The sequence below is a fragment of the Rhinatrema bivittatum genome, chromosome 2, assembly GCF_901001135.1.
Source record: "Rhinatrema bivittatum chromosome 2, aRhiBiv1.1, whole genome shotgun sequence".
NCBI classification, from domain to species: Eukaryota; Metazoa; Chordata; class Amphibia; order Gymnophiona; family Rhinatrematidae; genus Rhinatrema; species Rhinatrema bivittatum.
In genome coordinates, this window is record NC_042616.1 from 310416463 (window position 1) to 310441437 (window position 24975).

Sequence of the window (24975 nt, forward strand, 5' to 3'; positions counted from 1 at the left end):
TAAGGGGAATGGAACAGTTTCCCTACGAGGAAAGACTAAAGAGGTTAGGACTTTTCAGCTTGGAGAAGAGACGACTGAGGGGGGATATGATAGAGGTGTTTAAAATCATGAGAGGTCTAGAACGGGTAGATGTGAATCGGTTATTTACTCTTTCGGATAGTAGAAAGACTAGGGGGCACTCCATGAAGTTAGCATGGGGCACATTTAAAACTAATCGGAGAAAGTTCTTTTTTACTCAACGCACAATTAAACTCTGGAATTTGTTACCAGGGGATGTGGTCAGTGCAGTTAGTATAGCTGTGTTTAAAAAAGGATTGGATAAGTTCTTGGAGGAGAAGTCCATTACCTGCTATTAAGTTCACTTAGAGAATAGCCACTGCCATTAGCAACAGTAACATGGAATAGACTTAGTTTTTGAGCACTTGCCAGGTTCTTATGGCCTGGATTGGCCACTGTTGGAAACAGGATGCTGGGCTTGATGGATCCTTGGTCTGACCCAGTATGGCATTTTCTTATGTTCTTATGTTCTTATGATTTGTTAGCACTCCGTTTTCTAGAGATTTGCATTCGTTTTAAATGAAATAGATAATGGCAACAATATTGTCTATTTCATCTTGTTTTGGGAGCACCAGGAAACGAAAGAAAAAATTATGAAATTTCGTAAACATTTGTATTTTATGTTAGTTGCAGTAACGGGACCTAGTGCAAATTAACTGGATATTAGCGCACACTAACTGAAAATGTTACTGAGAAGTTAAAAAGTGTCAATTTTGGGAGCAGTTTTTTAGTTAGAGGTATGTACTGCATTCCCAATGGTTGTCTCCTGAGTTAGTTGTTTGTGTTGCCAATGTTGCCGGGGGTTGGCCAGTGCCTGGTAACAAATATAAACAAACAAGTGATATAATAATAACATCAAGTTCTAATCAGCAAAAGCAAAAGTATATAAAGCAAATGCATATTTTGAAATTTGAAAATCCCTTTGTATTTTAGGAAAGGGGCCCTAGCATTTTGGGATATGCATATTTTTAATTCCCCTGGTAGGTATGAGGATGACTGGTGAGACGGCGACTGACTATGGTGACTATATGGGGTGACAGGTTGGAGAGAGACTGGTTGAGGTGGTGACAGGACCCTCGTTAGTTGCACCCGTAGCCCGAGAGTGGAAGATCACAACGGGACCCCCCCACTGGACCCCAGGTAATTTAAGACATTTGGGGGGAGTTCGGGAGGGTGGGGGATTTATTTTAAAGGGTCGGGGTGGGTTTTAGGGATGTTTTAGTGAGCCGGTTTTCCCGCCCTCCCCGATTTATGATTTACACGATATTTACAAAAACAAAACCGCGACGATTCCTCTCTACTCCTTCCTCCCTCTCACCTGTCACCCCTCACATACTCTGGTATGTGAGGGGTGACAGGTGAGAGGGAGGAAGGAGTAGAGAGAATGAGACGTAATTTAAGGAAGCTTGAACAAAAGTCAAAGATATGGCAGCTGGGGTTCAATGCCAAGAAGTGCAGAGTCATGAATCTGGGGTGCAGCAATCCAAAAGAACAGTATGTGATGGGGGTGAAGGGCTGTTGAGCACAGAGCAAGAGAGGGACCTTGGGGCGATAACGTCTAGCGATCTGAAGACGGTGAAGCAATGTAACAAGGCGATAGCTAAAGCCAGAAGAATAGTGAGCTGCATAAAGAGAGGAATAACCAGTAAGAAAAAGAAGGTGATAATCCCATTGTACAGGTCCTTGGTAAGGCTTGATCTGGAGTACTGTGTTCAGTTCTGGAGATCATATCTCAAAAGGGACAGAGACAGGATGGAGGTCGTCCAGAGAATGGCAACCAAAATGGTAGGGGGCCTCCATCAAATGACTTATGAGGAGAGGTTGAAGGATCTAAATATGTATACCCTGGAGGAGAGGAGGTACAGGGAAGATATGATACAGACATTCAGATACTTGAAAGGTTTTATGATGCACAATCAACTACAAACCTTTTCCCTTGAAAAGAAATCAGTAGAACTAGGGGTCACAAAATGAAACTCCAGGGAGGACATCTCAGAACCAACGTCAGGAAATATTTCTTCACAGAGAGTGTGGTGGATGCTTGGAATGCCCTTCCGGAGGAGGTGGTAGAGACAATAACAGTGAAAGAATTCAAAGAGGCATGGGATAAACATTGTGGATCCCTAAAGGCTAGAGGATGGAAATGAAGAAATGAGTGCATGGGGTAACTTGCTGGTATGGTGGTTACTACCCTTAGCCAATAAGCCTTCATATGGTTGATGCTGCTCCATCAGTGCTTTCTACTTCAATGGCTGGGGGAAAAGAGGGAAAGGGGAATTAGATTCAGACAGCAAACAAGGACATTGAATTTTGCAGTCAGGGAAAACAAGCATAGGGGTAACTTGCTGATGTGGCTGTTACTACCCTTAACCAATAAGCCTTATACTTGTGATGCAACTCCATCATTGCTCTCTGCTTGAACAGCAAGAGGTGACGGGGAATTGGACTCAAACAGCAACTAACGAGGGTCCTGACTTGATGGTCTGGGAAACTGATAAGTATGGGGATGACTTATATGACACGGCAGATACTACCATAAACTTACTGGGCATACTGGATGGATCATTTGGTCCTTTTCTGCCATCATTTCTATGTTTCTATGTATGAGACTAACTGGGGTGACTGTATGGGCTGACAGGTGGATGATAGAGAATGGTTGAGGTGGTGACTGGTAAGAAAGATGCAGCCTGGTATGTGGGGGGTTGATTGGTGAGACGTGACTGTATGGGGTAACAGGTAGGAGAGAGATTGGTTGAGGTGGTGACTGGTGAAAGAGAGGCATCCTCGTATGTGGGGGATGACTGGTGAGAGAGGAAAAGACTGGGTAAGTATGAGGTGACAGATGTGAGATAGACTAGTTGGAATGGGGAGTGATGAGAGAGAGGCAGCCTGATCTGTGAGGGGTGACTGGTGAGAGGGTGAGTGTCTGGAGTAACTGTATAGGGTAACAGGTGGGAGAGAGACTGATTGGAATGGTGACTGGTGAGAGAGGGAGGCATCCTGTGGTGAGTGGGGGGGGGGGTGACTGGTGAGAAGGGAAATGACTGGGGTGACTGTATGGGGTGACATATGGGGGAGAGAGGCAATCTTGTCTGTGTGTGGGGGGAGGGAGTGACCGGGGGAACTGTATGGTATGACAGGTCACACCCCACACACCAGGCTACCTCTCTCTCTCACCAGTCACAGCCCCAACCAGTTTCTCTACCACCTGTCACCCATACATTCATCCTAGTTACTTCCAGTTTCACCAGTCACCCTCCCCACACACACATACATCCAGACACACATCAGGGGAAATCAAAGTATGCATATTCTAAAATGCCATTGCCCCTTTCCTAAAATACAAAGGGATTCCCAAATTCAAAATATACATTTGCTTTATCTGATTAGAATTTATTACATCACTTGTTTGTTTACACTTGTTACCAGGCACTGGCCATTAGAGATGTGTATCGTGTGATCGATCGTCTTAACAATCGATTTCGGCTGGGTGGGGGAGGGAATCGAATCGTCGCGGTTTTGTTTTTGTAAATATCGTGTAAATCATAAATCGGGGAGGGCGGGAAAACCGGCACACTAAAACATCCCTAAAACCCACCCCGACCCTTTAAAATAAATCCCCCACCCTCCCGAACTCCCCCCAAATGTCTTAAATTACCTGGGGTCCAGTGGGGGGGTCCCGTTGTGATCTTCCACTCTCGGGCTACGGGTGCGTTGATAGAAAATGGCGCCGGCGCTACCTTTGCCCTGTCATATGACAGGGCAAAGGTAGCGCCGGCGCCATTTTGGTTCCTATCCCCCGACGTCACGAGCGTAGGAGATCGCTCCCGGACCCCCGCTGGACCCCCAGGGACTTTTGGCCAGCTTGGGGGGGCCTCCTGACTCCCACAAGACTTGCCAAAAGTCCAGCGGGGGTCCAGGAACGACCTCCTGCACTCGATTCGTGTTGCCGTACGGCCGGCGCCATTTTGCAAAATGGCGCCGGCCTCCAGGCCACTGAAGAGGATGTTGGTGGTGGCCTCCAGGCCGTGAGGAGTCAGAGGAGGTGGCAACCAGGCCAAGGGGAAGACTGTGGAGTGGGCACTGCTCTTCTTTGGAGACCGCAAAGAAGAGCAGTGGCGGCCCATGCCACAAAGCTGGATAGCAGCAGCAGCATTGGCATTGGCGTCTGGCCCACCGCAGAGTGAACATTGGCATTGACCTCCAGGCCGCAAAGAGAGGCAGAGAGGATGGCGGCCCACTGCAGAATGGCAGTGGCAATGTTGACAATTCAGCGGCAGCCTCCAGGCCGCAAACAAGGTAAGGGACTGCTTGTGGGCCTAAACCACAAGCAGAATCGTAACAATTCTCAGTGGAGCACAGGATTTGGTGAGAGAGGTAACGTGATGGGGCCATTTGGCAATAGTGATCATAATATGATCAAATTTGAATTAATCACTGGAAGGGGGACAGTAAGCAAATCCACGGCTCTCATGCTAAACTTTCAAAAGGGAAACCTTGATAAAATGAGAAAATAGAAAAAATCTGACAGGAGCAGCTACAAAGATAAAAAGTGTGCAAGAGGTGTGGTCATTGTTAAAAAAAATACCATCCTAGAAGCACAGTCCAGATGTATTCCACACATTAAGAAAGGTGGAAGGAAGGCAAAATGATTACCAGCATGGTTAAAAGGTGAGGTGAAAGAAGCTATTTTAGCCAAAAGATCTTCATTCAAAAATTGGAAGAAGGATCCAACAGAAGAAAATAGGATAATGCATAAGCTTTGGCTTTGATAAGACAGGCTAAGAGAGAATGTGAAAAGAAGTTGGCCGAAGAGGCAAAAACTCACAGTAAAACCAGCAATCTTGATGGGTGACTTTAACCTACATGTAAACAGCGCTCACCTAACCCATAACTGCGACATCCTGCTCACAGCTCTCAATCACCTAGGCTTCAATCAGATTGTCAACGATCCCACGCACAAAGCGGGACATACCCTAGACCTGATCTTCCTTAACGACGGATTAACTTCAACCAATAGCCCTACTTGCGTCCCGGTCCCATGGTCTGATCATCACTTCATCTCTGCCGAACTTCAAATCAAGGACAAGCCTCGTCCCATTTACCCGGCAACCACTATACAATACAGGAAACCCTGCCCCATAGACAGTCTTAGCAATCTGCTCACCAAAGAACTCGACAAACTGGATCTCACAGACGCTTCCTCAGCTATCAACTCCTGGCTCAAGATTACAAACGACGTCGCTGATCTATCCTGTCCCTCCATCACCAAATCCTTGAAACCACCCCAAGCCAACAGACATCCATGGTACAACCCGACACTTAAAATCCTTAAACAAGAACTCCGGAAAAAAGAAAAAAGTTGGCGCAAGTCTCCTTCCACCATCACAACTCTAAACTATAAATCCCACCTCAACACATATAGATTAGCCATCCTCAAGGCCAAAAAAGACTTCTTTGCAAAAAAAAATCCACAACTTCGCATTCGACTCCAAAGCCTTATTCTCATTTGTCTCATCCCTAACAAAACCCTCTCCACCTATCATCCCGGACGAACAAGCAGCCAACAAAGCCTCGGAACTTGCAATCTACTTTGATAAAAAGATCACCAACCTCCTTAAGCCAATCTCCACTCAACAGCCAACAGCAACGCAGTCCAGCATCCCATCACAAAACAAAGAATACAGCTTATCATCGTTCGAGACCCCATCCTCATTGGAAATTGAAATTATTCTCAATAAGCTCAAACCCTCTTCTCATCCTCTGGATACCATACCCTCCAATCTTCTGCTATCGACTCCAAACACCATTTCTAAAGCATTAGCAGACATCATCAACTGCTCATTAACTCAAGGAAAGGTCCCAGATCAACTCAAAATAGCCATTCTGAAACCCTTATTAAAAAAACCCAACCTTTCAACAGCTGACCCTGCAAACTTCCGCCCTATCGCTAACCTTCCCCTGATCTCAAGAGTTATGGAAAGATTCGTCAACAAGCAACTGTCGGAGTACCTGGAGGAGAACAACATACTCTCCCCTTTCCAGTTCGGCTTCAGGAAATCGCAAAACACAGAAGCATTACTTGCATCGTTATCTGACACCATCCTCCTCAATCTTGAAAAAAAACAACCATACCTTCTCGCTCTTCTCGACTTATCCGCCGCATTCGACACGGTCAATCATGCCATCCTACTCGAGTGGCTATCCGATATAGGAATTCAAGGAGAAGCTCATAGCTGGTTTCAATTGTTCCTGGAGAATAGATTCTATAAAGTCAAGATCAACAATGAAGAATCGCCTCCTATTAGATCAATCCAAGGAGTACCACAAGGATCATCTCTCTCCCCTACGCTATTTAATATTTACTTGCTTCCACTCTGCCACCTACTCTCCAGCCTCAAGCTAAAACACTATATCTTCGCGGACGACATTCAGATACTCCTCCCCATCACAGAATCACTGCAAAAAACTTGGGCACATTGGAATAATTGCTTACAATCCATCAACACATTGCTATCCAGCCTGAACCTCATACTCAATACAAAGAAAACAGAAATCCTCATCATCTCACCTGACGAAAACCATACTCTCATCAACTCCCAAAGCGCAACACAATTTGCAAAATTATCTATTAACCACTCCCCTTCCGTCAGAGATTTAGGGGTGTGTCTTGACAACCAATTCAACCTTAAATCATTTGTTATCAACACAACTAAAGAATGTTATTTCAAACTTCAAGTGCTAAAAAATCTGAAACCACTCCTCCACTTCAGTGACTTCCGTCTAGTAGTCCAGTCTATAATTCTGTCTAAGTTAGACTACTGCAACTCTCTACTGCTAGGTCTTCCGGTCTTATCTACAAAACCCCTACAGATGGTGCAGAACGCTGCGGCGAGGTTACTCACCAACACAAACAAAAGAGCCCACATCACACCAATTCTTCACAGCCTTCACTGGCTTCCTATAAAAGCCAGAATCACCTTCAAGTCATTATCAATGATCCACAAGGATATTATGGGCATCGCCCACCTAAATCTAAACTCACAACTACGCCCTCACACATCACAAAGACCCATCAGATACAACTACAAAGGCTCCTTATATGCTCCTCCGATCAAAACTTCACTAACAAAACGAGCACTCTCCACAGCCGGGCCCACCCTCTGGAACTCATTACCGCCAGATCTACGCCAAGAGACATGTCATCTAACTTTCAAGAAAAACCTAAAAACGTGGCTCTTCTGGCAAGCTTATCCAGAATCGCAGGAACACTCTGACACCGGTCAAAGAACAAAATAGCCCTCTATTATTTCCTCAACCGCCCATATCCCCTCAAGGTCCGACCACGCCTTATCTGGACAGCCCACTTGCTTTGAAAGACTCCATTACTGATGCATCAGTTCTTTAGCTCATGCATTACTCTTTGTATATACCCTTCAATATTGTTCTGTTACCTGTATACCCCTATATAGCCTACCCTCCTTCTTAGCTAATCCCTACATTTATCCACGTTATTTTGACGAGTTATTGTTGTCTTTTTAATATTTAATATTTATGTTCTTATGTTAAGAAACCCTGTTTTATGTAACGCCTGTTTAATGTAACGCCTTAACCGCGACAGTTTTGTTCTATGGAAACCAACTTGATTTGATATTTGTATCGAGAATGTCGGTATATAAAAATCCTAAATAAATAAATAAATAAATAAATAAATAAATAAAAACTTTTTAAATAATATATCCAAAGCAGAAAGCCTGTGAGGGAGTCAGTTGGACCGTTAGATGATCGAGGGGTTAAAGGGGCACTTAGAGATGATAAAGCCATCACAGAAAGATTAAATGATTTCTTTGCTTTGGTGTTTACTGAAGAGGATGTTGGGGAGATACCTGTACCGGAGAAGGTTTTCATGGGTAATGATTCAGATGGACTGAACCAAATCACGGATTGACAAACTGAAGAGTAGTAAATCACCTGGGCCAGATGGTATACACCCCAGGGTTCTGAAGGAACTAAAAAATGAAATTTCAGACCTATTAGTAAAAATGTGTAACTATCAATAAAATCATCCATTGTACCTGAAGACTGGATGGTGGCTAATGTAACTCCAATATTTAAAAAGGGCTCCAGGGGCAAACCAGGAAACTACAGACCAGTTAGCCTGACTTCAGTGCCAGGAAAAATAGTGGAAAGTGTTCTAAAGATCAAAATCACAGAACATATAGAAAGGAACAAAGTCAGCATGGCTTTACCCAAAGCAAGTCTTGCCTCACAAATCTGCTTCTCTTTTTTGAAGGAGTTAATAAACCTATAGATAAAATTGAACTGGTAGATGTAGTGTATTTGGATTTTCAGAAGGCATTTGACAAAGTTCCTCATGAGAGGCTTCTAGGAAAAGTAAAAAGTCATGGGATAGGTGACGATGTCCTTTCGTGGATGACAAACTGACTAAAAGACAGGAAACAGAGAGTAGGATTAAATGGACAATTTTCTCAGTGGAAGGGAGTGGGCAATGGAGTGCCTCAGGAAGACCCATACTTTTCAATATATTTATAAATTATCTGGAAAGAATTACGACGAGTGAGGTAATCAAATTTGCAGATGATACAAAATTATTCAGAGTAATTAAATCACAAGCAGATTGTGATAAATTACAGGAAGACCTTGTGAGATTTTAAAACTGGGCATCCAAATGGCAGATGAAATTTAATGTGAATAATTGCAAGGTGATGCATATAGGGAAAAATAACCCATGCTACAGTTACCCAATGTTGGGTTCCATATTAGGAGCTACCACCCAAGAAAGCGATCTGGTCATCATAGTGGAGAACACATTGAAATCATCGGTTCAGTGTGCTGCGGCAGTCAAAGCAAACAGAATGTTGGGAATTATTAGAAAGGGAATGGTAAATAAAACGGAAAATGTCATAATGCCTCTGTATCGCTCCATGGTGAGACCGCACCTTGAATACTGTGTACAGTTCTGGTCATCGCATCTCAAAAAAGATATAGTTGCGATGGAGAAGGCACAGAGAAGGACGACCAAAATGATAAAGGGGATAGAACAGCTCCCCTATGAGGAAAGACTAAAGAGGTTAGGACTTTTCAGCTTGGAGAAGAGACCGCTGAGGGGGGGGATATGATAAAGGTGCTTAAAATCATGAGAGGTATAGAATGGGTAAATGTGAATCAGTTATTTACTCTTTCGGATAACAGAAATACTAAGGGGCACTCATGAAGTTAGCATGTGGCACATTTAAAACTAATCGGAGAAAGTTCTTTTTCACTCAACGCACAATTAAACTCTGGAATTTGTTGCTGAGGGATGTGGTTAGTGTAGTTAGTGTAGTTGTGTTTAAAAAAGGATTGGATAAGTTCTTGGAGGAGAAGTTCCATTATCTGCTGTTAATTAAGTTGATTTAGAAAATAGCCACTGCTATTATAAGCAACAGTAACATGGAATAGACTTCGTTTTGGGGTACTTGCCAAGTTCTTATGGCCTGGATTGGCCACTGTTGGAAACAGGATGCTGGGTTTGATGGGCCCTTGGTCTGACCCAGTATGGCATGTTCTTGTGCCCTACCTAAGGCAATCAATGCAGTCATCCTGGACCTACCGTGGTTTGTACTTCATCAGGCCCAAATTGATTGCGCTACACTACAGATTGCAAAGTGGAGCTCTAACTGTCACGAACAATGCTTTACCAAAGTTTCATCTGTGGTGCCCATGGTGTTGTGTCCGTCGATCTCAGACGGCTTTGACCTCTGTGCCTCATCTTTCTTCCTTCTCTCTCCTCAAGCCTTGGGAAGCTGGCTGCCACCGCGTCCTCATTCCGCTCTCTCCGGCGTCCCCGGATCGGCTATAACGACGGCCATGTTTCTCCTAAGGGCCTCCTAAGGGCCTCCTAGGGTGCACGCGCGCATGCCACCTACATCTTCTCCATGTCATGGCGGGAACCTCAGGGGCGTCCCCTCCGAGTGACGTCAGCACATCCTGGTATTTAGCCTGCCCTTCGTTTGCTAACATCCGAGTTAGCAAGGAATGGAATGCTCCGGTCTAAGCTGCTCTGCCGCTTCCCAGCAGCTGCTGGAAGCTCTCTCTCTCTCTGCCGTTCCGGGTAATTCATCGCTAACCTGTGTATCCGCTACTCGGGGGCCCTTCTTCTTTCTTTCAGGTGCCTATCTGGAAAACCGGGTACTCGCTCCTTGAGGGCCTGCATTTCCTAACCTGGTGCCTGTATCCGATCTGCTTCTGCCTGCCAGGATCATCAATACAGCCAACTGCTCAGTGAGTACTAACACTCTCAGTCTGTCTCACCTTCAGCTTCAGCGCTTGGAATCTACATCTGGGTTCTGACTCTACTACCCTGCGCTGCCTTTTAGTTACCTAGTGTGGGACTGGTCTCCTCTGTCGAGGACCCCTGGACTGCTTCTACTGAGTTGCCTTCACTACTGTCCAACCGGGGCAGTACCATCAAGCTGTATAATATATACAAATTCTCTGTGTCTGCGTGCATAGAGTCTAGCCTAGTACTGCGGTTCCTCACGGGGCTCCTCCCCGTGGGAGTGGCCATCACTGCAGTGCCCAAGAATCCACTTCAGCACCTCAAAACACTAACACATGGGTCAGACAATTATCTTAGAGTGCCTAGCTCTGCCACCACAATACTCAGAGTTTGCAGATGTGTTCAATAAACAGCAAGCAGATGTCCTGCCACTTCATCGCTCCTATGACTGTGGCATAGACATGGTTCCCAGCAAGGCACCAGTATACCCGCTCTATGCTCCTAAATAGGCTATGACCACATATATTAAAGAGAATTTGGACCCAGGCTTCATTCACCCCTCTTCATCACCTGCCAGGGCTGGATCCTTTTTCATAGGAAAGAAGGATGAGTCATTAAGTCCCTGCATTAACTATCATGGTCTTAACTCCATTTCCAAGAAGAACCGCTATCCTCTTCCCTTGATCTCTGAGCTCATTGACTACTCTCGGAATGCACAAATATTTACCAAGCTAGACCTTTGGGGGGCATACAATCTGATCAGAATCCGAGAAGGCAACAAATAGAAGACCACCTTTAACACCCGTGACAGACACTATGAATATCTATAGTGATGCCCTTTCGGTTGTGGAACATCCTCACAGTTTTCCAATTTATGGTAAATGAAATCTTCCGGGACCTACTCTACTCCCATGTGGCAGTTTATCTGGATGGTATCCTAGTTTTCTCCTTGATGGAGCAATGATTTCATGTAAAAACAGGTCCTCCAGAGTCTCCATGAGCACCATCTCTATACAATGTTAGAGAAGTGTACCCGCGAACAGGAAGAACTTCCTTTCTTGGGATATATTATCTCCCGCCAAGGCCTACATATGCACCCAAACAAATTAAAGGCTATACTGGAATAGCCCCATCCCATGGGCCTCAAGGCTCTCCAGCGCTTCCTGAATTTCATAAATTACTATAGACAAATTATTCATGATTACTCCTCCTTGGGGGCCCCAGTCACAGTCCTAGCTAAGAAGGGCTCATACACCAAACACTGGACCAGAGACGCTATCCAAGCTTACAAGCATCTCAAAAAGGAGTTCAATCTTGATCCGTGCCTAAACCATCTAAGTCCATCCAAGCCATTCATTCTGGAAGTAGATGCGTCTACCCTTGGGATAGGTGCTGTCCTCCTGCAGCATAACCATAACTGTACCCTCATGACTTGCTCCAATTTCTCGAAAAATTTCTCTCCAGCAGAGAACAATACATTTGGTGATCGTGATCTGATCACATGAGTACCTGCTGGAAGGAGCTAAGCACCTAGTAACCATCTATATAGATCACAAAGTCTAGAACACTTAGCTCAAGTGCAGAGCCTGAACCCTCCAGCAAGCCCGCTAGTCATTGTTTTTTAATCAGTTTGACTTTGACTTGAGGTACTGTCCCGTTGAAAAGAACCGACAAACTAATGCTTTCTCATGTTCCTTCGATACTTAGGGCTCTCTGGAATCTCCACAGCATATCATCGAACCTGCGAAAATTGTGATTGCTACCACATTCACTGTTCCTCCTGAGAAGACTGTGGCTCCCTGGCTCCTATGACAGAAAGTTCTTCAGTGGGTTTTCACTTGGCGAGTTGGTCAGGTATCATCCAAACCTTAGAATTAATCACCCAACACTATTGTTGACCCCAGATGAAAAGTGTCGTAAAGCGTTATGTAGAGTCTTCCCCACGTGTGCTATGAATAAGAGTGTCGAGTACAACCTTGAGGGTTGTTACAGCTGCTGGCAGCACAAAGGAACCCTGAACCCATTTGACCACTGGCATTGTCACTGACCTTCCCCTCTCTGGCGGCAATGCTCAGCAGCGCATGGTTCAAAGGTGTTATGGTTAGGCAGTGTTTGGGTGGATTCTTGGGTACTGAGGCAGATGACCATGCCCACGGGGAGAAGCCACGTGAGGTGCCACAGTACTGGGCTAAACACAGATGCACAAACACAGAGTTAGTTCTTTTATTAAACAGCTTGAAGTGTACCACCAGAGGTGGCAGTAGTGAGGTAGTCTGGATGTAGCAAGTCTCAGGACCCTCGGCAGAGGGGACCCTTCTCACCCCGTTGGTATAGGGGGATTCCGGTGTAGGTTTCCCAGCAAGGCAGTACTGTGGATGAGATAGACTGAGAGATTTCTCACTAGATGGTTGCTGTTGGTATGCGATTCCACCAGGTTGAAGAAGTTGGTAGTGGCACCGAGGCAGGGAGAGCAGGCCCTCGAGGAGCGAGTACCTGATCCCTGTAAGGCACCTGAAATAAAGCAGAGGGCCCCCGAGGAACGGGTACCCAGGTTAGCAATATCCCAAAGGGCAGCGAGAGAGTTTCCAGTGGCAGCACGGAAGTGGCAGAGTAGCTTAGACCGGCCGAGACCAATTCTTTGCTAACTCAACAAGCTAGCAACTTAGTACAGGCTATATACCCATATGGTGTGACGTCAGTAGAGGGGAATGCCCCTGAGGTTCGCGCCAATGCTGGAATAAAGACGTGGGTAGCGTGCGCGCGCACACCCTAGTAGGCTCTTGGGAGGAGCATGGTGGGAGGCAGCACCATAGCCGTTCCGGGGACGCCGGAGAGATCGGCTTGTAGACGCGGTGGCAGCCATTTTCCTATGGGAAGCAGGAGGAGCCATGAACAAGGTGAGGCAAATGGGGAGAAGTTGTCTAGCACTGACAGATGCAACAAGAGGGTGGAATCTTCGAAGGATAATAATGAAGCATTAGAGTTAGGGGATTCCAAAAGAAAGGTTCCAATAATAACAAAATTAGTCCAAGTACCTATAATTAAAAACTCACCTGAGCTAAAAGCAGAATGTTAAAACAAACAAAAAATACACTTTGAAATGTTTGTATGCTAATGCCAGAAGTCTAAGAAGTAAGATGGGAGAATTAGAGTGTATAGCAGTGAATGATGCCATAGACTTAACTGGCATTTCAGAGACATAATGGAAAGAGGCTAACCAATGGGATAGTGCTATACCAAGGTACAAATTATATCGCAATGACAGAGAGGAGCATCTTGGCGCGAACAACAGGATAGAGACCTGCATGAGACTAAATGCACAATCGAATCTTTATAGGTAGAAATCCCTTGTGTGTTGGGAAGGAGTATGGTGATAGGAGTATACTACCATCCATCTAGCCAAGATGGTGAGAAGGACAGTGAAATGCTGAGAGAAATTAGGCAAACTAACCAAATTGGTAGTGCAGTAATAATGGGAGATTTCAATTACCCCAATATAAACTGGGTAAGTGAAACATCAGGTCATGCTAGAGAGAGAAAGTTCCTGGATAGAATAAATGACAGTTTTATGGAACAACTGGTTCAGGAACCAATGGGAGAGGGAGCAATTTTAGATCTAGCTCTCAGTGGAGCGCAGGATTTGGTGAGAGAGGTAACGGTGGTGGAGCCGCTTGGCAATAGTGATCATAATATGATCAAATTTGAACTAATGACTGGAAGGGAGACAGTAAGTAAATCCACGGCTCTAGCACTAAACATTCAAAAGGGAAACTTTGATCAAAATGAGAAAATAGTTTAAAAAAATGAAAGGTGCAGCTACAAAGATAAAAAGTGTGCAACAGGCATGGGCACTGTTAAAAAATACCATCCTAAAAGCACAGTCCAGATGTATTCCATGCATTAAGAAAGGTGAAAGGAAGGTCAAATGATTGTCAGCATGGCTAAAAATTGAGGTAAAAAAGGCTATTTTAGCCAAAAGATCTTCATTAAAAAATTGGAAGAAGGAACCATCAGAAGAAAATATGATAAAGCATAAGCATTGGCAAGTTAAATATATGATATTGATATGACAGGCTAAGAGGGAATTTGAAAAGAAGTTGGCCAGAGAGGCAAAGAATCACAATAACATTTTTTTTAAATATATCCAAAGCCGAAATCCTGCAAGGGAGTCGGTTGGACCGTTAGATGACCGAGGGGTTAAAGGGGCACTTAGGGAAGATAAGATCATCGCGGAAAGGTTCTTTGCTTCACTGTTTACTGAAGAGGATGTTGGGGAGATACCCATTCTGGAGACAGTTTTCAAGGTTAATGTTTCAGATGAACTGAACCAAATCACGATAAACCTGGAAAATGTGGTAGGCCAGACTGACAAACTGAAGAGTTGTAAATCACCTGGACTGGATGGTATACACCCCAGGATTCTGAAAGAACCAAATAAAATGAAATTTCAGACCTATTTCACTTGTAACCTATCATTAAAATCATCTGTTGTACCTGAAGATTGAAAGATGACCAATGTAACCCCAATATTTAAAAAGGGCTCCAGGGGTGATCCGGGAAACTATAGACCGGTGAGCATGACTTCAGTGCCAGGAAAAATCTTGGAAACTGTTATAAAGAATAAAATCACAAAACATTTAGATAGACATGGTTTAATGGGACACAGCCAGCATGGAGTTACCCAAGGAAAGCTTGCCTCACAAAGCTCATACATTTCTTTGAAGAGGTGAATAAACATGTGGACAAAGGTGATCAGTAGATGTGGTGAATTTGGATTTTTAGAAGGCATCTGATGAAGTCCCTCATGAGAGGCTTCTAAGAAAGATAAAAAGTCATGGGATAGGAGGTGATGTCCTTTTGTGGATTGCAAATTGGTTAAATGATAAACAGAAGAGTGCCTCAGGGATCTGTATGAGGACCAGTGTTTTTTTTAATATATTTATAAATGATCTGGAAAGGGGTATAAGTGAGGTGCTCAAATTTGTGGATGACAAAATTAGTCAGAGTAGTAAAGCTCAAGCAGATTGTTATAAATTGCAGGAGGACCTTGTGAGACTGGAAGATTGGGCTTACAAATAGCAGAAGAAATTTAACGTGGACACATGCAAAGTGATGCATATAGGGAAAAATAACCCTTGCTATATTTACACAATATTAGGCTCTATCTTAGGAGTTACCACCTAGGAAAGTGATCTAGGCGTCATAGTGGATAATACATTGAAATCGTCAGCTCAGTGTGCTGTGGCAAATAAAAAAGGAAACAGAATGTTAGGAATTATTAGGAAGGGAATGGCCAATAAAACAATGGATGTCATAATGCCTCTGTATCGTTCCATGGTGAGACCACATCTTGAATATTGTGTGCAATTCTGGTCACCACATCTCAAAAAAGATATAATTGCACTGGAAAAAGTGCAAAGAAGGGTAACCAAAATAATAAGGGGCATGGAACAGCTGCCCTATGAGGAAAAGCTAAGGATGTTCGGGCTGTTCAGTTTGGAGAAGAGATGACTGAGGGGGGAAATGATAGAGGTCTTCAAAATCATGAAAGGACTTGAATGAGGTAATGTAAATTGGTTATTTACTCTCTCAGATAATAGGACTAGGGGGCACTCAATGTATTTAGCAAGTAGCTCATTTAAAACAAATCAAAGACCTTTTTTTCACTCAGCGCATAGTTAAGTTCTAGAATTCATTGCCAGAGGATGTGGTTACAGCAGTTAGTGAACAAGGTTAGGAAAAGTTCCTAGAAGAAAAAATCCATAAACTGCTATTAATTAATAAGCAATAGTAGCTTGAGATTTATTTAATGTTTGGGTATTTGCCAGGTACTTGTGACTTGGATTGGCCACTGTTGGAAAAAGGATGCTGGGCTTGATGGACCCTTGGTCTCACCCAGTATGGCATATCTTATGTTCTTATCTTTTTAAAGTGGCCTTTGGCCCTTAGTTTCTAGTTTCTTAACCATTAGAGAAAAAAAAAGCCATCTTCCAGCACTTGCAATAGCTTTTATTGTTTTGTCTATCATGATAAAGTATAAGATTGTTGATAATGTTGATCTACATTGTGTATGTATTCGATTGAAATCCGCCCCCAACTTTGGAGGGTGCGGATAATAAATATTTTAAATAAACATGTTTGGAATTGTTCTATTGAAAAATTGTGCATGTAATACACTGTAATAAAAGGAGAGGCACTGATACTGTGGAATTAGAGTAGAAAAATTATTTTTTCGCGGAGTTGAGGTCTCCATTTTATAGGTCAGCTATATAGAGCAAAATAGTGGAACATACTTACATTTTATATTTTTTGCAAAGCTTAACAAGTCTGCTGTTTACTAAGTTACTGTTATCTTAGAAGTAGGCTTATTTTTGGATCTGTTCCTAGACATATAGTCCTAACACATTGCAAGCAGTTTTTTTGTGAAAAACATGATAAAGTATTACAAAGTATTGCATCAGTATTGCAATAGACACCTTGGATGAAATAACTGATGAAATCTAGAATGGAAAAAAAGGGGTGTTGCTTCAGTATTTGGACTTAGATACATGGGGCAATAAGTGATTGGATGCAGATCTTTGATTAGGTCTGTGATTGGACAAATTGTATGATAGAAAAAATAAGGATGTGATGAAAGGAAGCTTGTCATCAGAGAATAATGCATGGATTGATTATATAATCTTTTAATGAGAAACCAGAAATATATTAGCCCTTGTCTAAGATGTACGGAAACAGAAAGAGAGAGAGAGCAACTTGCTATTGCCATGTAGCTTATTTACTTTTTCTTTGAATAAAATCCATTAAGATGAAGTGTTTTCTTTTAAGTAGAATTACTTTTATTGCTAAATAACATCAAAATGCATAAGGGACATGAATGTCCTAACGCATGTGTTATTTTTGCACTGCTTGATGCGTATGCAAATTCAGTCAAAGGGGAGGAGTTTGGTCAGGGTTTATGAAAATGAGGAATGTTTAACATTACATTTGATAGCATAATGCACATTATTTATGAGAGAGAGAGAGATGAAGGATACATAAAGATGAGATTTCTATAATGTACTCTCACCCTAGATTGATGCTGATGTATCTTTCCTCATTTCAAATCACATCAAATCTTCACTGACATGTATTGTGCTGTTCATACGTCTGACTGTGCATGTAAAACTGCCCCCCAAACCCTAGACCACTACCAAAACCTCACCTTGAGTTACTAGGTGACCCTCCTATAGTGATATAAATAGATAATATGCAAGCTTAATAAAGAATCTCTCTCTCTCTCTCTCCCTCCTCTTTTATGTTATTCATGTGAAATTTATAGCATTTTGATGAATCTAGGGGTAAATTAGTCTCAACCAGTTGCTTGGTGGAGATAAGGAATAAATCCAGGGTCCTCTGACAGCTGCTATTAAGCTGCTGGAGTCTTTTTAGACCATAAATCCGACAGCTCCACAACAAGGAGAACACAAAAAAAAACGATGGTAGAAAATGAGTGAAAAAAAATATATGGCAGAAAGTAGGGTACCAAAACCTTAAAATATAAATAACAAGAGCAATCCAATGTCAAAAACCCACTTTAGTTAAAAAAAAAAAAAAAAAGAGCAGATTATACAATAAAGAAGACAAAATAGAGATGGTATTGGGCATAAAAGTATGCATATAACCCGTTGAGGCACATCTTTTTACTTGCACTCATATGCGATATCCTGGTGGCAGAGTCAGGGGCAGGGAAAGAATTTACATGCATGCTTTTGATTTTCAAAAGTATGTGCATAAATCTACACACACAAATTTCCCCCCTTGGTGCATGTGTTTGTGTCACATATGTACTAAGAACGCCGGCAAATGTTTAAAAGCAGACCTTATGGTCCTAAGTCCGCTTTGAAAATGTGGGATAGTGGCTGCGGGTCCTTTAGCCCTATGCAGGCTGACTGAAAATGACTCTCAAGCTGTGTAGATCGAGAAGAAAAATAAAATACCCACCTGAGGTCAGATCCAGGATAATCTGGGTCGTACGATTCTGATCCGTTTAATGAAATGAGAGCTTCAGAGCTTTTAGAAACAAAAAGGTGTGTGGCTCCTGAAATGACACTCACGGGAGGACTGGTGCACACTTCCAATGGCACAGTGTAATTACTGTAAACAACACTTCCCACTATTTGAACCTGAAAACAACAGGCATGGGGGGCAGAGTAAGTACTAGGGTCTACAAACTGTTATTTTAAACAGGAGGCATAATGAACGCTTGCAGAGTAAAACGAATTGCAATAAAACCTTGGACCAAAAGTGCAAGGACTCTTGAAATCTGCTTTTTTTTTCTACTTTTGTCTATTTCCCTCCTAAACACTTCATCCAGCAGCAGCAAGGTGTTTATTGTACTCTGCAAACAGTCAAGACAGGTAAAAGCCCTTGGGGAAATCTACGCCTCAAAACCAGGAAGAATAGGAAGTACTCAGTTTGACTGGTGAGTTTTTTTCTTCGTTTTCCGTGTAAATGCCTAATCAAATTTGAAAATGTTTGCTATGTATGCTTTGACCCAGCACAACTTTGAAGTTTTTCTGATGCGCAAATTGCTGTATCTACCACCACTGCTACCAATTAGGACTCATTGGTTCCTCTTTGATATTGATGAATACCTCTAGTTTTGCCTTTTCTTCCTTATGTGATTTCTTTTAGATATGCTGTCTTCCATACTTCCTATTATTTCTTATGAATCTCCCTGCATTTATAGTGGGCTATTTTAGAGGTTTATATGAGAGCCTACTAATTTCTTTTAAGACTTGATTTTTTTGGTATTTCTTTTTCTCTTGTTCTCAGTAACCTAATTTCTGTACAAATGATACTTTGTTGATATTATTTGGAAAAACTAAATAAACATAAAGTAAAAAAAAAAAATTAGGAAGAATATTGAGTACTGCCTGTTGCTACATCGGATTACTGTATAATATGAGCATAGCATGTAGAGATACACACTAAAGAATTTGGTGAACATCCTCTTTCTTCCATTCAGAGCCCTATGTAATAAGACAAGAGTAAACAACATGTGAACATTGTCTTCACTCATAGCTAATGCTCGATTAACATGGGATTTACATGGATGAGCGCTAATTTGTGCATTCGGTTTTTGTGCGCTAAACTCCTTGTTAAATTAAAAATATAGATGTACTCACAGCCAGGCGCATCTTATTACCCCAGACTATCAGTAAGCTCTCAGACAGCCTTTGAAAAAGCAGAGAGTACTTTACAGCAGTGATTTTTCTGAAGATACAGTTGTGGGGAAGTGGTTTCAGAATTAATTTAATACATTTTGAACTCAATCTGGTCTTCAACCAGAGGTGTATGAATTTAGATTTTATGATCCATTCATCAGGATGTGCTTGATTAGAGGGTTGTGGATAATTTTTCAGGTTATGATCACCCCAAAATATAGTAAGAATCTTGGATCACAAAATTTGAGCTTCAAGTGCTGATGTATGTCTCAGTCTGTATGTATTCTTCACTCTCTTACCTATCCACCAAAGTGATTTGTGAGTCACATTCCCTGCAATCTTGAAGGTGCATTTCACTTCTAAGCCATAAACATAAGAACTCCTTCACAAAGCAAGGGCCCAGATATTTTTCTTTTGCTTGTACTCTTCTCTGTCTAAATGCATAGTAATCATACCCGTGCAATGGCAGTGTAGTTTCCATACTCCAGAAAGTAGCTAGGAAGAAGAATGGTTTGCTTCCTATTGCCAACAGCAGGATGGAGCAGCACTGGAGCACCATCAGACCTCAATAGGGACCAGCTGTAAAGAAGGCCTTGGGAGATATTGCAAAGGATTGCAGCTTCGAAGGTGACTCCCAGTTGTACAGTCTGGTAGCGCCGCACCTAGACAATTTAATTAAAGAAAGGAGAAGCAAACCTAATATACATCACACCCAACTATTTCACTGCATCAATGGTACAAGATAAGTGTGCACAGAGATTACATCAATGGTGAGAGGCTACTGCTTTCTGTATTGAGTTATCAGCTCTGTTAAACTACAGCTCCTATAAAATATTGGCCTCTGCTTTTTGCAGTCTCTTCTTGTACCACACATACAATAGGAACATGATGACAGTCACAAACCTATAAGCCACAACCAACATGCTGACCTGTCAGTGATCTATTCCAAGAAATGAAAGGGTGAACAAACTCATTTCATGCCAAAACTTGTATTAATATATGTGTACCATTTCACATTTTGTAATGAAATACTAGGGATGTGCAATCATTTTTTGATGATTAGGAAATTCGTATATTTCCTAAATCATCATGGATCAGGAAACTGATAAAACGATGCATTTTCCCCAAATTTTCGTTACCGTTAGTTTTTGTTATTTTGTTAGTTTTTGTTAGTGCTCACTAAGCCGAAAAACGATTTTTCACGGAAAAACAAATGCTGATCCGCGTGACTATGAGATTTTCCCGTGGTCACACAAACCCGAAAGCGGAAACGATCAGGCACCCGATGCATATGTCTATGAAATACAGCCAGAAGTTTACCTTATACATTCAAGACCACATTCATTTGCAAGGTGGCCAGAAAAGAGGACAAAGGCTTAATCACTGCTTTAGGTATACAGTTAAATCCTCTAGTTTTGGCCATGGTCATAATGTACTGTAATTGTATCTCCAGTGGGGTAGGGTGGTAGGGCATTCACCCCTCATATTCTATAGGCTCTAAATTTCAGCCATAAGGTCAAGAAAGACTGACCACAGCCAGAAAAAAGGCTCTGGAACTAGGGGTGATAAGATGAGATGATAGGGGGTAGATTCAAGAGTAATCTAAGGAAATATTTCTTTACAGAAAGGGAGGTGGTTGCAAGAAAGAGCCTCCCTGTACAGATGGTGAAGATGAGGACTGTATCAGAATTCAAGAAATATGGGAGAAGCACAAGAGGATCTTTGAGGGAGAGGAAGGGACTATAAAGCTGAACAGGAGATGTGAATGGGACAGACTGGATGGGCCCTATGGTCTTTATTTGCCATCATGATCTTTGTTTCTATGTTCCCATCTTTCCTGGTTAGCCAAAATGCCGAATAGGCTGGCCTTTCTGGCACAAATTTAGGTTCATGGAGGCTGAGAGATAAAGCCTAATTCAGATATCGCCTGGAAACTTCCAATCACTCATCAATCCAAAACAGGAGGATGTGGTTAGAAATGTCAGCCAGCTAATATTTGTCCATTGAGACCAGCCAGTCACAGCCAGGGAACCAAAAACTACCAAGAAGAAAAGGTAAACCGAAGAGAGATATTCAAAACTCATTCTGCTTGACTAAGTAATTTGCCATTTGTTTGCATAAGCAACATACACAGTTACTGCTTAACCCACTCCCACCCAACGCCGTGTAATCAGGATTGGGCTTGGGCTTCTCCCCCCACAGCCCAACCCATTTATACACCAACTGTCACCACAGTGCCTGAAAGTGATGGGCAACATTTACTACGATCACTGTGCCTGCACTTTCAGTGCTCTCCTTCACGGGGACAGGCAGGGCTCCAATATCATTAAATGCGATGTCTTCATACTGTCAAAGCAAGAATCGGAGCAAAAAAAATCCTTATTTTAAAGGCTGCAGCTCAGGATTCTCAAGCCCTGATCACTGCTTGGGACAGTAAAAAAACAAAACAAATGGAGCCCCTTCCTCCTGACAGTACCTGGCCTGCCCATTATCAGGAGTCGCCAGTACCCACCCCTGCCATAGAAAACACTTGTTACTTATTTTCTGCATTCTGTTTCAGATTAACTCTAATTATGCACACAAAAATGCTTTAACAAAAAACGAATGCATGTTTTTGTGGCAATCCCCTGGTCGGCCACTAGATGGCGATAGATTCCTACCATAGGAATGTTAGCTAGAAGGAGATGCCATCTTATCAGCAGCTCCCTCAGAGGCTGTCTGAGATGGGCGGACCTTTTCCTATAAGTGGGGGCTAGGAGCAGCTGAGGTGTGGCATCTTCAGTTCAGCACTGGAGGAGTGAGGAGCTCCTGGTGTGTTTGAATTAGAGTCAGGCCTATTCCCCTCACTGGGTACATTTTTGTAGGCTATTCCCTTCTGGGCACTCCCTGCCATTCAGGATCTGCCTCTGGTTAAGAACAGAGACTTTGTTAGTTATTTCACTATTTTTGAGAAGGTCATACTGGAATGGAAGACTGGTGCTATTTGGAGATAGCGCCCCCCTCCTCCAGAGGACAGGATACTATAGACCTTACAGAGCCCTGGCTAGGAGACAGAAAAATCTGCAGTGACAGTGACTTCACCCCAGAGGAGATTTTGGTCAGACAGAGAGTATAATGTTTTGTTTGGCGGGAGTTTTTTTGTCCACCCCTCTTTGCAATTGAGCTGTGGCTGCAAAGCAGAGTTCTGATCTTTTACAGCATACCTTTTCTTCTGAGAGGTCAAATATCCATAAGGACGAAAGCGAAGGAATTTGAAGACCCTCAACAGGATCCTCTTACAGGGACCAGGACACAGGCTGGGTACAGAGACTCATGTAGGATTTTTCTATGTTCTACAGGGACCCCACACAGGGTAGGTATTTCCCAAATACTGGACTTCTTATACACTCAGGAGCAGGAGTGACAAGAGTTATAAAATGGAACCTGAGTTCAGAAGCACATACACAGAGAGAAGTGTGCATTTCAGCTGTAACTACAGTTTATTTATTTATTTATTTATTTAACATTTTTTTATATACCGAAATTCTAGCAACAATGTTGCTAATCATTTCAGTTTATTGTTGAATGGACAATAATTTATTAACATTTTCTACAATTAGTAAAATATTATTTGAACACCCAGCACTGTTTCCAAATTACCAGTGCCTGCATCACCATTGCCTAGGTCATAACCATCAGCTCCCCCCACACTCCACTCCCCACAGAAAGAACTCACACCTTGGGAAGTAACTGAAGAGGGAGAGAAATAGCGAAGATTGACCCAGAGACATACATTCTTTTGTTTGCCCCTTGGAACAGTGAAAACCATGGAAAAGAGATTACATTTTATTTGTGGGAGAGGAGCTTTGTATCAGTCCATCTATCTGGCTGTACCTTTGCACATGACTTAACCCATAATTATGACTCCTTAGCTTTCACAATCAATTAGAAAACATACACGAAAATAAAATAGCTGTAGATTGTGTCATTCAATGCTATATGAATTTTTTAAGGTTAGCATTTTTAAAGGGGCAGCTATCTTCCATCAGAGAAGATACACATTAAGTTACCATTCAATCAACCTAACAAAGCCTAACTGAAGCATACACATCTTCCTTCAGATGACTGGATCTGGAGCTGGAAGACAAGTAATTCACACAAAAGTAAGTCAGACACAGCACTGAGCTTTTGCATCATGTACCTGGAGTTTGAGAGGCCCCATGTGTTTCACTGGAGGTGTCTGGCAAGGCTGACGCACCACAAATATCTGCTTTGTCAGCAAAGCTGAGCTGACGTTGTTGAAGCAGCGAACTTCGACAGTAAATTCTCCTTCCCTAAATTTATAGAAATCAGGAAAATATCCATGACTTGAAGAAATAAATAACACTTCACAATAAATGGGAACTAAAATTAGAACTTTTACCATATTACATATTGCGGCTGCTTGTGAATCTAATGAGTCCCTTACTGGCACTATACTATTATGATAACTAATAGCCTGGAAGCAATTATTTTTATTAAAATAGAAGCAAAGGAACTTCAATTTTCCAACTGTAAAAATTATGGGGCAGTAGGAAAATCAAAACATTATTCCAGGGCAAAAACATCTCCCTTTTTATTAGTCAAAAGAGAAGAATATTTCCAGGAATAATTATGGGGTGTTTGTTGCATTGGAGCAAAACCTTGTTAAATCCCCCCCTCTGCATTTATGATAGGAGAGTTTATGAGCAGTAACAAGGTTGACTAGTCATGAGACAAGAGGACTAGCAAGTTTAAACAAGTGTTCATTATTCATACAATCACTTTCTTCTACAAGTGCAAGGAGCATCCTCTTCTAGCAAGATCCAGCGCCACAGTTTCAGTCCTTGCTCATACCGAAAAGAAAACAGCCTATCAGACTCTGCTCGCAAAATTCTGCCATGGACTCCCAAACTGAAAACAATCCTTCTCATTATTGTAAAAATCACAGACCAAGAACAGATTAGAAAAGGATTAGTCTTCGTGCTTTTTCTCTGGAACATAAAGACCCCTTCGTTTCCACACACACACACACACCTATAACAGCTTTCTAAGGTTGGACATACTTTTTAGTTGAAATGCTTAGTGAATGTTAGTTAAAAAGGCAGATGGAAAGGGTGTCTTTGAGCACTGTAGACTCCAATGTTTCTAGAACATTCCACTGTGCTGCTGCTAATCAAAAACCTGAAAACCAAGGACGTATTGGAAAATAGAAGATGAGAACCAAACAGGATTCAGCCGTTAGCAATCATTACTTGACAGTAGACACCCCCTTTTCAAAGTAGTGCCCACTTCCCACTGAGCTAGAGGCCTGGCCAAGAATGATCCTTTTTGAAGTTAACATCCTCAAGCTACACAATGTCCAGCGATATACGTTTCTGCACAAATGCCAAAATGACTGCATATCATTCCAGAGAATTTTATCAGTGGCTG

The 24975-nt window shown here is 42.4% G+C and overlaps 1 protein-coding gene across 1 annotated transcript in view; it reads right to left on the reverse strand.

Moving 5' to 3' along the window:
* The window catches only part of PKD1L1 (polycystin 1 like 1, transient receptor potential channel interacting), a 446216-nt gene that overhangs the window by 274151 nt on the left and 147090 nt on the right, over nucleotides 1-24975 (reverse strand). Inside the window, exons 19-21 of the mRNA XM_029587088.1 lie at nucleotides 23726-23858; nucleotides 20001-20207; nucleotides 18320-18501 (exon numbers count right to left, since the gene is read on the reverse strand). Of these exons, the coding sequence (XP_029442948.1) occupies nucleotides 18320-18501; nucleotides 20001-20207; nucleotides 23726-23858 (522 nt within the window). The remainder of the gene's footprint in view (nucleotides 1-18319; nucleotides 18502-20000; nucleotides 20208-23725; nucleotides 23859-24975) is intronic.